Genomic DNA, 13,893 nt, shown 5'->3' with positions numbered 1-13,893 from the left:
ATAATATTATTTATAAATATGTCTAATATTTGATATTGTTTCTAAATAAAAATTTTTTAACCATCTAATGTACATAATAGAATTATTAGAAAAAATATTTGTGGTCAAGCGACTTCGTAAAATTTATTATTACCTCAGTGAAGGAAAAATAGAGAGCTATAAATATTTACACACATATAAATATTTATAGGGCAAGTCAAATTATCTGACTCATTTTTCAATTTAAAAAATATAAAATATAATATTTTAAAGGTAATAGCGCAATCTCCTTTTATTTGTGTCATCTCGCTACACAATTTCATTTCATTGCACCCTGGTATATCGATTTATCGATAATGTATTTACAGCAGTGTATATTTATGGAAAATAAAATAAAATAAGAAAGCGGAATATTAAAACATTTATATTTGGTAACAGGTTTAAGCGCGTGTTCACTCATTTTTCTGCCACTTTGTTGTTCGTTTGGTCTTTTTGTTGTATGATAAAATATTTACTCTGCACATTGTATGCACAAACGTGTGGTATAAGTCAGAATATTTGTTATATTCTGTTTTTTAAAAAGTCATTGAACGCAAAGAGCAAAGCAGCAAAAGAGATGTGCATTCCTTTGATGAGCCTGATAAATAGATATTTAGGCCAATTACCTTGAAAATCGTTGTAAAATATTTACATTTGTTTTTTTTTTAATTGGTTGTGAAATTTGATTGTTTAAGCCAAAGTGAATGGACATATGTACACATATTATTTTTGAAATATAAAAGTACAGGAAATAAACAAAATCTTGAATTGCATATCAAAGTATATTTATAGCAGACAAATAATTGGTAACTGCTTTTTATCACTCAAAAGGCAAGACACTGATTTCATAATTAATGTTTTTTAACGAAAAAAACAATCACAATTGTATTATTAATTGATCTCTTTAATTTTTATAAAAAGAGAAATCATATGTAGAAGTTCACGCAAGTGAGGAAAGTTTCTGATTGCCATTCACTTGGGAGTGGCCAGGAACGATTCTTTTGCATATGACTCAAGCAGCTCACGACTTCCGGTTTTAGACCAAGTATCCCCTGGGTAGCTAACAGACATCCGTTTGGAGGCGAGCTAAAGTGAGAAGGCGAAGCCCGCTTGTGCGGTTGTGCGTAGGGCTTGGGACCCACCACATAAAAAAATCTCCCCAATGAAAACAAACACCGAGCCTCGGATGAGAAACCCCCCTTTTGATGACGACCCCTGCAAACGTACTAAGGATCATGATTTGAGGGCATGCACCTGGAATGTCCGGACTCTTAATTGGGAAGGTGCCTCTGCCCAGCTGGTTGATGTCCTCATACAACTAAAGGCTGACATCACCGCCGTCCAAGAAGTGCGATGGACGGGACAAGGACGGAAGAAGATGGGTCCTTGTGACATCTACTACAGCGGCCATATAAAGGAGCGCAAATTCGGTGTTGGATTTGTGGTGGGAGAGAGACTACGTCGCCGAGTCCTGGCATTCACCCCGGTGGATGAACGTCTTGCCACAATCCGCATCAAAGCGAGGCTCTTCAACATATCGCTGATTTGCGCCCACGCCCCAACGGAAGAGAAGGACGATGTGACCAAAGATGCTTTCTATGAGCGCCTAGAACGCACCTATGAACGCTGCCCCCGCCACGATGTCAAAGTCGTTCTTGGCGATTTTAACGCCAGGGTGGGTAAAGAAGGTGTCTTTGGCACAACAGTCGGAAAATTCAGCCTCCATGACGAAACATCGCCAAACGGCCTGAGGCTGATCGACTTCGCTGGGGCCCGAAATATGGTTGTCTGTAGTACCAGATTCCAGCATAAAAAAATTCATCAAGCAACGTGGCTATCCCCTGATCGAAACACGCGCAATCAAATCGATCACGTTGTGATAGACGGAAGACATGTCTCCAGTGTTTTAGACGTGCGTACGCTCCGAGGACCAAACATTGACTCGGACCATTATCTAGTAGCAGCAAAGATACGCACTCGCCTCTGTGCAGCAAAGAACGCCCGTCAACAAACACAAGGATGGTTCGACGTCGAAAAGCTGCAATCACAACCGACAGCCGAACGATTTTCTACTCGACTTGCACTCCTGCTCTCTGAGAGCACTCATCAGCATCTCGATATAAGGGAGCTGTGGAACGGCATCTTAAACTCATTGCATACCGCTGCAGCCGGCAACGCCAAAAAACCAGTTGGTACGATGAGAATTGTCGTTCCGCAGTGGAGAGAAAACAGACTGCCTACCTCGCAACGTTGCGATCGACCACAACACGTTCGGGGTGGGATAGATATCGAGAACTGAAGAGGGAAGCGAGACGCATTTGCAGACGTAAAAAAAAGAGGCCGAAATGCGTGAGTATGAGAAGCTTGAAAAGCTCGCCGACATGGGTAATGATCGAAAATTTTATGAAAAGATGAGGCGATTAACAGAAGGTTTCAAGACCGGAGCATTATCATGTAGGGACCGAGAAGGTAATCTGGTAACGGATGTCCAGAGCACACTGGTATTATGGAGGGAACACTTCTCCGACCTGCTCAATGGCCATGAAGAAATTCGAATAGCAATTACCCGCTTGAAGAACAACAAAGCGGCGGGGGCCGATGGATTACCGGCCGAGCTATTCAAATACGGCGGCGAAGAACTAATAAGGTGCATGCATCAGCTTCTTTGTAGAATATGGTCGGAAGAAAGCATGCCTGACGATTGGAATCTTAGTGTGCTCTGCCCAATCCATAAGAAGGGAGACCCCACAATCTGCGCCAACTACCGTGGTATAAGTCTCCTCAATATCGCATATAAGGTTTTGTCGAGCGTATTGTGTGAAAGACTAAAGCCCACCGTCAACGAACTGATTGGACCTTATCAGTGTGGCTTTAGACCTGGAAAATCCACAATGGACCAGATATTCACCATGCGCCAAATCTTGGAAAAGACCCGAGAGAGAAGAATCGATACTCACCATCTTTTTATCGATTTTAAAGCTGCCTTCGATAGCACGAAAAGGAGCTGCCTTTATGCCGCGATGTCTGAATTTGGTATCCCTGCAAAACTAATACGGCTATGTAAGCTGACGTTGAGCAACACCAAAAGCTCCGTCAGGATCGGGAAGGACCTCTTCGAGCCGTTCGATACCAAACGAGGCTTCAGACAGGGTGACTCACTATCGTGCGACTTCTTCAATCTATTGCTGGAAAAAATAATACGAGCTGCAGAACTAAATAGAGAGGGTACAATCTTCTACAAGAGTGTACAGCTCCTGGCGTATGCCGATGATATTGATATCATCGGAAGCAACAACCGCGCCGTTTGTTCTGCGTTTTCCAGACTAGATAAAGAAGCGAAGCGTATGGGTCTGGTGGTGAATGAGGACAAGACGAAATATCTCCTGTCATCAAACAAACAGTCAGCGCACTCGCGTCTTGGCTCCCACGTCACTGTTGACAGTCATAACTTTGAAGTTGTAGATAATTTCGTTTATCTGGGAACCAGCATTAACAGCAATAACAATGTCAGCCTGGAAATCCAACGCAGAATCACTCTTGCCAACAGATGCTACTATGGACTAAGTAGGCAATTGAAAAGTAAAGTCCTCTCTCGACGAACAAAAATCAAACTCTATAAGTCGCTCATTATTCCCGTCCTGATGTATAGCGCTGAAGCGTGGACGATGACAACATCCGATGAGACGACTCTTGGGGTTTTCGAGAGAAAGGTTTTGCGCAAGATTTATGGTCCTCTAAACATTGGCAACGGCGAATACCGCAGACGATGGAACGATGAGCTGTACGGTTTATACGACGACATTGACATAGTTCAGCGAATAAAATGACAGCGGCTACGCTGGCTAGGTCATGTTGTACGGATGGAAGAAAACACTCCAGCTCTGAAAGTATTCGATGCAGTACCCGCTGGAGGAAGCCGCGGAAGAGGACGACCTCCACTCCGGTGGAAAGACCAAGTGCAAAGTGACCTGGCTTCACTTGGTGTTTCCAGTTGGCGCCAAAAAGCAAAAAGGAGGAATGAGTGGCGCGCTCTGGTGGATTCGGCTATAATCGCTTAAAGCGGTTCCTACGCCAAATATATATATATATATACTTTTATCTGAATTATTATTATTTTGTCTTTATTATTAATTATTTCAATACAAGAAAAAATTGATAATGAGAATTGATTGTTTAAGTGATTGACAATTAATAGTATTATGTCTACCATTATGTGATAACATCTTATTCACACGATTATTAAAATATTTGACAAATTGCTCCAAGTGGTACTATGAGTATTACTCATATTTATAAGATATGTAAATATTTATGTAAATTCATACATTAAATGCACAAAAATGTCATATCTTCAGCAAGGAATAATTCTGAATTGACGTCATATGGGTGGAATGTTTCGGTTAATTTGCGCAGTCTCTTAATATTAATTATGAAAAATAATTAGGTTGTACAAGTATGAACAACTGTGGAAATATTTTTCATAATATATTGTAACAAGATATACATATATGCATATGTGTATATAGATTTCGAAAATTATTAAATTTTTGTATTCAGTATTTATTAATAGCTACACTTTATTTAAAATAACTAATTTAAAATCTATATTAATTATCATAATCGATAAAACCATACCATCAATATGAACTTCATAATAATAAATACACAATTTCACCTCCACTTTCCAGGTCGGTGGTCACACACGTCTTCTACTGTTGAATCAATCCACTGTCATAAAGCCATTGAATTTGCGTGAATTGGACTTCTATCAAAACATTCCGCACGATGTACAGAAGTTTGTGCCCAAATACAAAGGTAAGCAGACGGCCATTTATTAGTTGCATTCGTTAATATATAGATAAAAAGATAGGAAAAATAGAAAAGTAAGAACTAAAAAAATGTTTTCGAAATTTGTTTGACATCTATTATCAACATTGCATACATTTAAATCATTTAATGTTTTATACATACATATATAATAAATAAAGGGAGGAAAAACGAAATATTCAAATATAATTTCATGTATTGAATTTAAAAAAATTTAGACTTAAATATTTGGTATATGTCTATATTAAAAAAAAAATAATAATACAAAATGAAATAATTAAAATGAAATGCAAAGCAATTAGACTTGTACAAATAATGCGCGCAAAGCATAATGTCGCATAATTACCATGCTTTTACGCGATAACCGTTGAATCGTGCACAGTTATAATTACAAGTAACATATTGAATTGCTTCTCATTACGTAGTTTTGCATTTACATACACGTATGTTTGTCTGCTCGTGTAAACTCCTTTCAGCACCTCATACTCAAGTACTGTCTACAAGAAGTACAAATCGTACAATAAAATCGAAATCATTAACCAGCTCTTCACTCATCTCTTCATCTCTATGCGTGTTTTTATGTTTTTTTCTATTCCTTTTTTGTTTACTTTTAGCACTTTAAAGAAAACCAGGAAACATTTGTAAATATGGCTGTTTTAAATAGATTTATAACATGCATTCAAGTTATCAATTTATAAACTTACGATTATTTCCATTTCAATAAGCTGTGATACGAGTAATATATTTATTAAAAGTAAACATTTAATTATATTTAGATTTTATACTTAAGTAGTTAGTTAAATATTTAATAAAAAAAATGTAACCCGCTTTTTATGGTGCAAAATAATAATAAAGACTTGAATACAACAATAAAAAATACGTTAAAAAAGTGATATAGACAAATATCATGTAAATGTATTTGTTATTAAAATAAAATTAAAAATGAAGCATACACAATAAAACACAAATTTGAAAGAAAAAAACTATGAATTGATTACATGCTTCTTTGTATTTAAGTAACAAGTTTTAGAGACATTTAATCTAACACTCAGAGAATGCACAGGGTTTAAATCTAAGCCGGTAAGCTTTAGATTTGAATTTGATATTCTTTCTACGAAATTATTAAATGTTACTTAGCGGTGAAAATCATCGAAAGTCGATCACTTAGTGGCTGTGTGCAAATTTAATTACCCGTTGTACACACGGCACAATTTAAATTGTGCTAAAAAACCACACTAAACCCTGTGTATTCGTAAATATTGTTACTCGGCATTTTTAATCTGTAAATCGTACAATTACAATTTTTAAATAATTGTTTTATAACAATAAACATTAAATTGTTTTTGTATTCCTATTTACAGATCAAATGTATGTTTGAACTGTATGTAAAAATGTCTGTAAAATAAACTACGTGTTTCAAGTGAATTAAAAATTTTCCGTAGTGATGCATAATTAGTTTAGTAACAGTAAAAAGTGCTTCACGGGTAAGTGCAACAATAAAAAGATAAGAATAGAAAAAATTATCGTAAAAAATATACAAACTTACTTCGTTTGATATATACTCTAATTACTTAATAGTAATATAAAGTTATTAAATAAATAAAGTTATGCCAAAGCAATAAACAATTTTAAATTCCATTCAGTGAAATTAAAAATTATTGATTTAAATAAATATTAAAATTTTAAAGCTCTTCTTGGCCTTAACTTTATTTAAATATTTTTTATTAAGTTATATATACCTACACACACATATTCTAGTTAACTATCCACTTTACTTCATTTATTCTATTCACAAACGAACATCTACCCACTGTATTATTATTGAAATCCTTGTGTGCTTACAACTCTCGCCACCAAATTTATTGAACAAAAAAATGATGCCTGTGTGTGTGAGTACGTTACGGCACACGAGGATATACGTTGAAATGATTTTTTTGGTCTGCTTTTACTTCCCGTACCTGTGTAGCCTCGTTGCATGGCTCGAAGATACGTAGAAAATGTGTGCGCCAGCAGAGCAATGAACATTGAAACTGTGCAGTGATTTGTGCAAGCAAGAGATAGCGAGAGAGTGATTGAATGCGAACGCGTGAGAATACATTACATTTTTTGGGCTCATCTGGAACCGCTGGGGGCTCGGGAAACTCGTTGTAGCGTAATATCCTCAAAACTTGTTTTCTTTTTTGTATCAAAGAGCAAACCAAAGTTGTTGTGTTTTTTTCTTTATTTATATATTATGATTCAGTGAAAGCATGTCGTCGCCATCGGCCGCGTTTTGTTGTTGTACAAGGTAAACTACAAACAATAAAACAATGAATCTGAAAACTGAGGATCGCTTCCGGGCAACCCCCACAAACAGAAACAGAAACCGAAATGAAACAGAAACTGAAACCAATATGTAACATTAAAGCACATCGCTCCTCTTAAATACATACAAATGTACATAACTCTGCATAGCAAAATCAGTCTGACTCTAATCGTGCTTTTGCTTATTATGCAATAAGTCGACGACTATGACGAAGACGAAGTCGACGGGTATATCACGATTACATTACGGAAGGGTTTGTATAAAGATTTTATCCCGATCTTTAAAACGTTTATTAATACGTGTATCGATTTTAATATCCAAAAAAATTAGTATAAACATAAACAATACAATACTTATTTTGTTTAGGTAAAGAAGAATTTTTTTTTTTAATATGTTATGAATATAAAGATTTTTTTTTCAAAAAAAAAAGTCCAAGCTTCATAATGAATTACTTAATTACACCACTTCTCCAAGTGTGCTTGAAATTTATCTTTAAAAAATAGCTGCAAATCGGACATTGTTTTTTCGAATATATTTTGTTTTTATATTGAATTGATTATCCTTAGGTAGGGACCACATAAATATCTCTTTATAAAAAGCGCGCTGCAGTTTCTCCTTTGTAATTATAACTATTTTCAACATAATTTAACAAAAGCTCCGACACGTTTTCACTCCGAAAGCATATTTAAGATTAGATATGTTCAAATCATTTATATATTCCAAAAATTTAAATTCTCTTAAACGTTTCTGGAAATAGTAAACCCGAAATATAATGAAATAATTATGTAGATAATATTTGATTAAAAATACTTCAATTAAAATAAAATAAATAATTTACCAATAATAGTAAAATCCTTCTTAAAAACTAAAACGAGATAGATCACTAATTAGGTCACTAATTATTTGAGTTCAGAGAATCTGTGCGGTATGTTTCCAAAAATTGTTCAAGAGCTTATAACTTCTCATTTCTCTTTTAAATTATAATAATAATTATTATTATATATAATTGAACATAAAATTTTTGATTGGAATATCTGGATTCAATTTCTTCTTTAACTTTTTCATTTTAATTCGAATAAAAATAATATTTTAAATTAAATTACATTAACATTTTGGGTTTTATTCTTATATATAATATATTATTTTGTTTTTATGTTTTGTTTTGTTGTTTTACCATCCAAATGCGTTTGCAAATTATTGAAATTAAAATTTTCAAGTATATCGTATATCGATTTCTGTAGTGCCAATAGAAATTGCTTATAACGAGTATAAAAAAAAAAATTGTATCAAATCATAAGATTTGAAAAATATGAATTCATTAAAAGTTATTATTCATATATTTGTTTAAAAATTCTTTTTAAATAATATTAATAAATCAAGATTTTGTGTCGAAATAGAAATTGTATCAACAGTAATTGCAACTGATATTCAGTTATGTCAACATTACGAAATCTAATATCTTACATATTTATAAATACATTTATATATATTTTCATTATTATTTTGTACTTCCCCTCAAACGACTACTATGTCAGTGTATTGTGTGTGTTTAAATTATAAACATTAAAACATAATACTTCAACACTCGATTTCACACGCCATCACATTTGTGATATTTGCTACCTCAGCATTATTCTCTACTAATTACTAATAGAAAACAGCATAAAATAACATTAATCATTTGTATGAATATCAATTTTGTCCGTTTTTTTAGGTTAAGTGAATCTAAAAATATATATAAATATTTTAGTTTAATTAAATTGATTTAATTAACGGACCAAAATCAATGTTTCACAACTAATCATAAAATTCTCTTCATGTGCATATTTTTTATAGGCGTGATGCAAGCAACCACTATGGGCGGTGCAAAATTGGAAAAACGCTACTCGCCGAGTTTTCGCGAGGAGCCGGTGCGTAAAATGAGCACCACAAAGCGGAAACGTGATGATGTACTAAGGTAGGTTATATACTTAATATTCCTTGATATATAAATACTTAGTGTCTAAAAGAAATTATAGTGTATATATATAAAAACACATATATGCCAATTGACCCAACAACAAAATATGGCAATGAATTTTTGCTTTTATTTTAGATCTAAAGAAATTGTTTGCAATTTATGCTTGCGTGTGCGCGCGTTGTAAAAGCTCTCCATAAAAAGCTAACTTTTGCGGGTATGAAAAATGAAAACATTATTTTTGTAAATAAATATTTGTTTTTAAATTACAAAATATGTTTTAACCCATTCTTGTGATATATTCGTAACGAAGACCTAATTAAATTCGTATGAAGCTATCCAAAGCACAAAACATGTTTCCATGTCCCCCTATATTTCTTTTAGGCCGCCATTAACGACGACCATCATCATCATCAACTATTTCTTAGTACATTGTCACTCGACTCCTTGCCAGCCAGTAGCGAAACGCCGACCGAATAGCCACTAAAGCATGGTGGCCCAGCGCTGCTATTGACGATGAGCTAGGAGCCTAGAGCGAAGTTAAAGTAACCAGCGGCGTACGTAGGCGTCGAAACAAAAATTCGCTGCATAGAAATGTATTACATATCCTCTTATTTTTTGTACTTTATAAGTGCGTAAATAGATTGTTATATAATCTTAGCTAGAAAAAATAAGTTAGGAAGGAAGTATGTCGACATTTTGCAGATCTGATTAAAAATTAAAAAGTTTAAGCATTCTCTTTTATTTATTCAATTATAAAAAATTGTAAATTGTATGTATGTGATTGGCGTTGCAACCGTTTAGCCGGTTATAGCCGAATCGACGATAGTGCGCCACCTGTCTCTCTCCTTCGCAGTTCGGCGCCAGTTGGAGATCCCAAGTGTAACCAGGTCGCTCTCCACCTGGTCCCTCCAACGGAGTGGAGGCCTTCCCCTTCCTCGGCTTCCTCCGGCGGGTACTGCATCGAACACTTTCAGGGCTGGAGTGTTTTCGTCCATTCGGACAACATGACCTAGCCAGCGTAGCCGCTGTCTTTTTATTCGCTGAACTATGTCAATGTCGTCGTATAACTCGTACAGCTCATCGTTCCATCGTCTGCGGTATTCGCCGTTGCCAATGTTCTGAGGACCATAAATCTTGCGCAAAATTTTCCTCTCGAAAACTCCTAGTGTCGTCTCATCTGATGTTGACATCGTCCAAGCTTCTGCACCGTAAAGCAGGACGGGAATGATAAGCGACTTGTAGAGCTTGATTTTGGTTCGTCGAGAGAGGACTTTACTGTTCCATTGCCTACTCAGTCCAAAGTAGCACCTGTTGGCAAGAGTTATTCTGCGCTGGATTTCGAGGCTGACATTGTTCGTGTTGTTGATGCTGGTTCCCAGGTATACGAAATTATCTACGACCTCGAAGTTATGACTGTCAACAGTGACGTGGGAGCCAAGACGCGAATGCGCCGACTGTTTGTTTGATGACAGGAGATATTTCGTCTTGTCCTCATTCACCTCCAGACCCATTCGCTTCGCCTCCTTATCCATGCGGGAAAAAGCAGAACAAACGGCGCGGTTGTTGCTTCCGATGATATCAATATCATCGGCGTACGCCAGGAGCTGTACACTCTTGTAGAAGATTGTACCTTCTCGGTTTAGCTCTGCAGCTCTTATAATTTTTTCCAGCATCAGGTTAAAGAAGTCGCACGATAGTGAGTCACCTTGTCTGAAACCTCGTTTGGTATCGAACGGCTCGGAGAGGTCCTTCCCAATCATGACGGAGCTTTTGGTGTTGCTCAACGTCAATTTACACAGCCGTATTAGTTTTGCGGGGATACCAAATTCAGACATCGCGGCGTAAAGGCAACTCCTTTTCGTGCTATCGAAAGCAGCTTTAAAATCGACAAAAAGGTGGTGTGTGTCGATCCTCTTTTCTCGGGTCTTTTCCAAGATTTGGCGCATGGTGAATATCTGGTCAGTTGTCGATTTTCCAGGTCTAAAGCCACACTGATAAGGTCCAATCAGTTTGTTGACGGTGGGCTTTAGTCTTTCACACAATACGCTCGATAGAACCTTGTATGCGATATTTAGGAGGCTGATCCCACGGTAATTGGCGCAGATTGTGGGATCTCCCTTTTTATGGATTGGGCAGAGCACACTGAGATTCCAATCGTCAGGCATGCTTTCTTCCGACCATATTCTGCAAAGAAGCTGATGCATGCACCTTATCAGTTCTTCGCCGCCGTATTTGAATAGTTCTGCCGGTAATCTATCGGCCCCCGCTGCTTTGTTGCTCTTCAAGCGGGTAATTGCTATTCGAATTTCTTCATGGTCGGGTAATGGAACATCTATTCCATCGTCATCGATTGGGGGATCGGGTTCGCCATCTCCTGGTGTTGTACTCTCACTGCCATTCAGCAGGTCGGAGAAGTGTTCCCTCCATAATCCCAGTATGCCCTGGACATCGGTTACCAGATTACCACCTTGGTCTCTACATGAGGATGCTCCGGTCTTGAAACCTTCGTTAAGTCGCTTCATTTTTTCATAAAATTTTCGAGCATTCCCTCTGTCTGCCAGCTTCTCAAGCTCTTCGTACTCACGCATTTCGGCCTCTTTCTTTTTTTGTCTGCAAATGCGTCTCGCTTCCCTCTTCAGCTCTCGGTATCTATCCCATCCCGCACGTGTTGTGGTCGTTTGCAATGTTGCGAGGTAGGCAGTCTGTTTTCTCTCCGCTGCGAGACGGCACTCCTCATCGTACCAGCTTGTTTTTTGTCGTTGCCGAAAACCAATTGTTTCGGCTGCAGCGGTACGCAGTGAGTTTGAGATGCCGTTCCACAGTTCCCTTATACCGAGATGCTGATGAGTGCTCTCAGAGAGCAGGAGTGCAAGTCGAGTAGAGTATTTCGTGGCTGTCTGTTGCGATTGCAGCTTTTCGACGTCGAACCTTCCTTGTGTTTGTTGACGGGCATTCTTTGCTGCACAGAGGCGGGTGCGTATCTTCGCTGCGACCAGATAATGGTCCGAGTCTATATTTGGTCCTCGGAGCGTACGCACGTCTAAAACACAGGAGACATGTCTTCCGTCTATCACAACGTGATCGATTTGGTTCCGCGTGTTTCGATCAGGAGACAGCCAAGTAGCTTGATGTATTTTCTTATGCTGGAATCTGGTACTACAGACGACCATATTTCGGGACCCAGCGAAGTCGATCAGCCTCAGGCCGTTTGGCGAAGTTTCGTCATGGAGGCTGAATTTTCCGACTGTTGTGCCAAAGACACCTTCTTTACCCACCCTGGCGTTAAAATCACCAAGCACGACTTTTACATCGTGGCGGGGGCAGCGCTCATAGGTGCGTTCTAGGCGCTCATAGAAAGCATCTTTGGTCACATCGTCCTTCTCTTCCGTTGGGGCGTGGGCGCAAATCAGCGATATGTTGAAGAACCTCGCTTTGATGCGGATTGTGGCTAGACGTTCATCCACCGGGGTGAATGCCAGGACTCTGCGACGGAGTCTCTCTCCCACCACAAATCCAACACCAAATTTGCGCTCCTTTATATGGCCGCTGTAGTAGATGTCACAAGGACCCACCTTCTTCCGTCCTTGTCCCGTCCATCGCACTTCTTGGATGGCGGTGATGTCAGCCTTAAGTCGTATGAGGACATCAACCAGCTGGGCAGAGGCACCTTCCCAATTAAGGGTCCGGACATTCCAGGTGCATGCCCTTATATCATTATCCTTAAAACGTTTGCAGGGGTCGTCATCAAAAGGGGGGTGTCTCATCCGAGGCTTTCGTAGATTTTTCATTGGGGGGTGTTTTTATGTGGTGGGTCCCAAACCCTACGCACAACCGCATAAGCGGGCTTCGCCTTCTCACTTTAGCTCGCCTTCAAACGGATGTCTGTTGGCTACCCAGAGGATACTTGGTCTAAAACCGGAAGTCGTGAGCTGCTTGAACCATGTGGAGAAGAATCGTTTCTGGCCACTCCCAAGTGAGTGACAATCAAAAACTTTCCTCACTTGCGTGAACTTCTACACATGATCCCATCCTCCACTTTGTATTGTAAATTATAATTAAAAAATAAAATAAATGAATTTCCACAAAAATACAACGTATTTATTTATGCAATTTTTAATGCCTACAAGGTTTATTTTTCTTCTTTTCTCTTACAGGATGAAAGTTCATAAGAATGGAAATGCTGCCGATGTTATAAAAAGTATTTCGCAATTAGACAACACAAATAAGCAATGTTAGTATCCATTGAAGAAGAACTTGGTGTGGCCACAAGTGACCAAATAACCAAACAAACAAATAATTCAAACATTCAACAAACCTAATTTTTATGCCAACAAAATACTCATATTTCACAAATCATACAATTTTCCTTGCCTTCAAAAAACCGAAAATCGTCTACATTCTTCAAAGTTAACGTTTATCTGTCATCAATTTAACGGCTCTCGTATTCTGTCAAACTCATCAAAATATTCTGTATAAATTCATGATTGCATTAATATTCGTTTCAGTAAGGCGAACATCATTTCGAAGCACTATATTTAATATTATTTTTGGGTTGAGTATTAATTTCTCTCGAAACGCTCACTATCTGTGGTCATTGAATTGCGGTTTTCATTATCAGTTACATATTTGGACGAAAGTTTTATTTTATTTGTGGTGGGCAACTGTTGGATAGCTGAGAAATATTGCGAGAGAGTTTTCTTCACACACGTCGTTCTTGGACATCTCTGTGACGTTGTTGTGGCAAATTTTGGGTAAAGATTTTGGTCTACATCCTTACAAGATC

At 37.7% G+C, this 13,893-nt stretch overlaps 1 protein-coding gene across 5 annotated transcripts in view; it reads left to right on the top strand.

Moving 5' to 3' along the window:
• Positions 1 to 13,893, top strand: part of LOC105216826 (uncharacterized) — a 128,713-nt gene that overhangs the window by 107,536 nt on the left and 7,284 nt on the right. For all 5 annotated transcript variants that reach the window (XM_011191514.3, XM_011191516.3, XM_011191515.3 and 2 more), the window contains exons 3-5: positions 4,707 to 4,833; positions 8,987 to 9,107; positions 13,265 to 13,341. In XM_011191514.3, coding sequence (XP_011189816.2) covers positions 4,707 to 4,833; positions 8,987 to 9,107; positions 13,265 to 13,341 — 325 coding nt within the window. The remainder of the gene's footprint in view (positions 1 to 4,706; positions 4,834 to 8,986; positions 9,108 to 13,264; positions 13,342 to 13,893) is intronic.

This window comes from Zeugodacus cucurbitae, chromosome 6 (assembly GCF_028554725.1).
Source record: "Zeugodacus cucurbitae isolate PBARC_wt_2022May chromosome 6, idZeuCucr1.2, whole genome shotgun sequence".
Taxonomy (NCBI): Eukaryota; Metazoa; Arthropoda; class Insecta; order Diptera; family Tephritidae; genus Zeugodacus; species Zeugodacus cucurbitae.
Note: the sequence above shows the minus strand (reverse complement) of the source record. Positions and strands in the feature narration are given on the sequence as shown.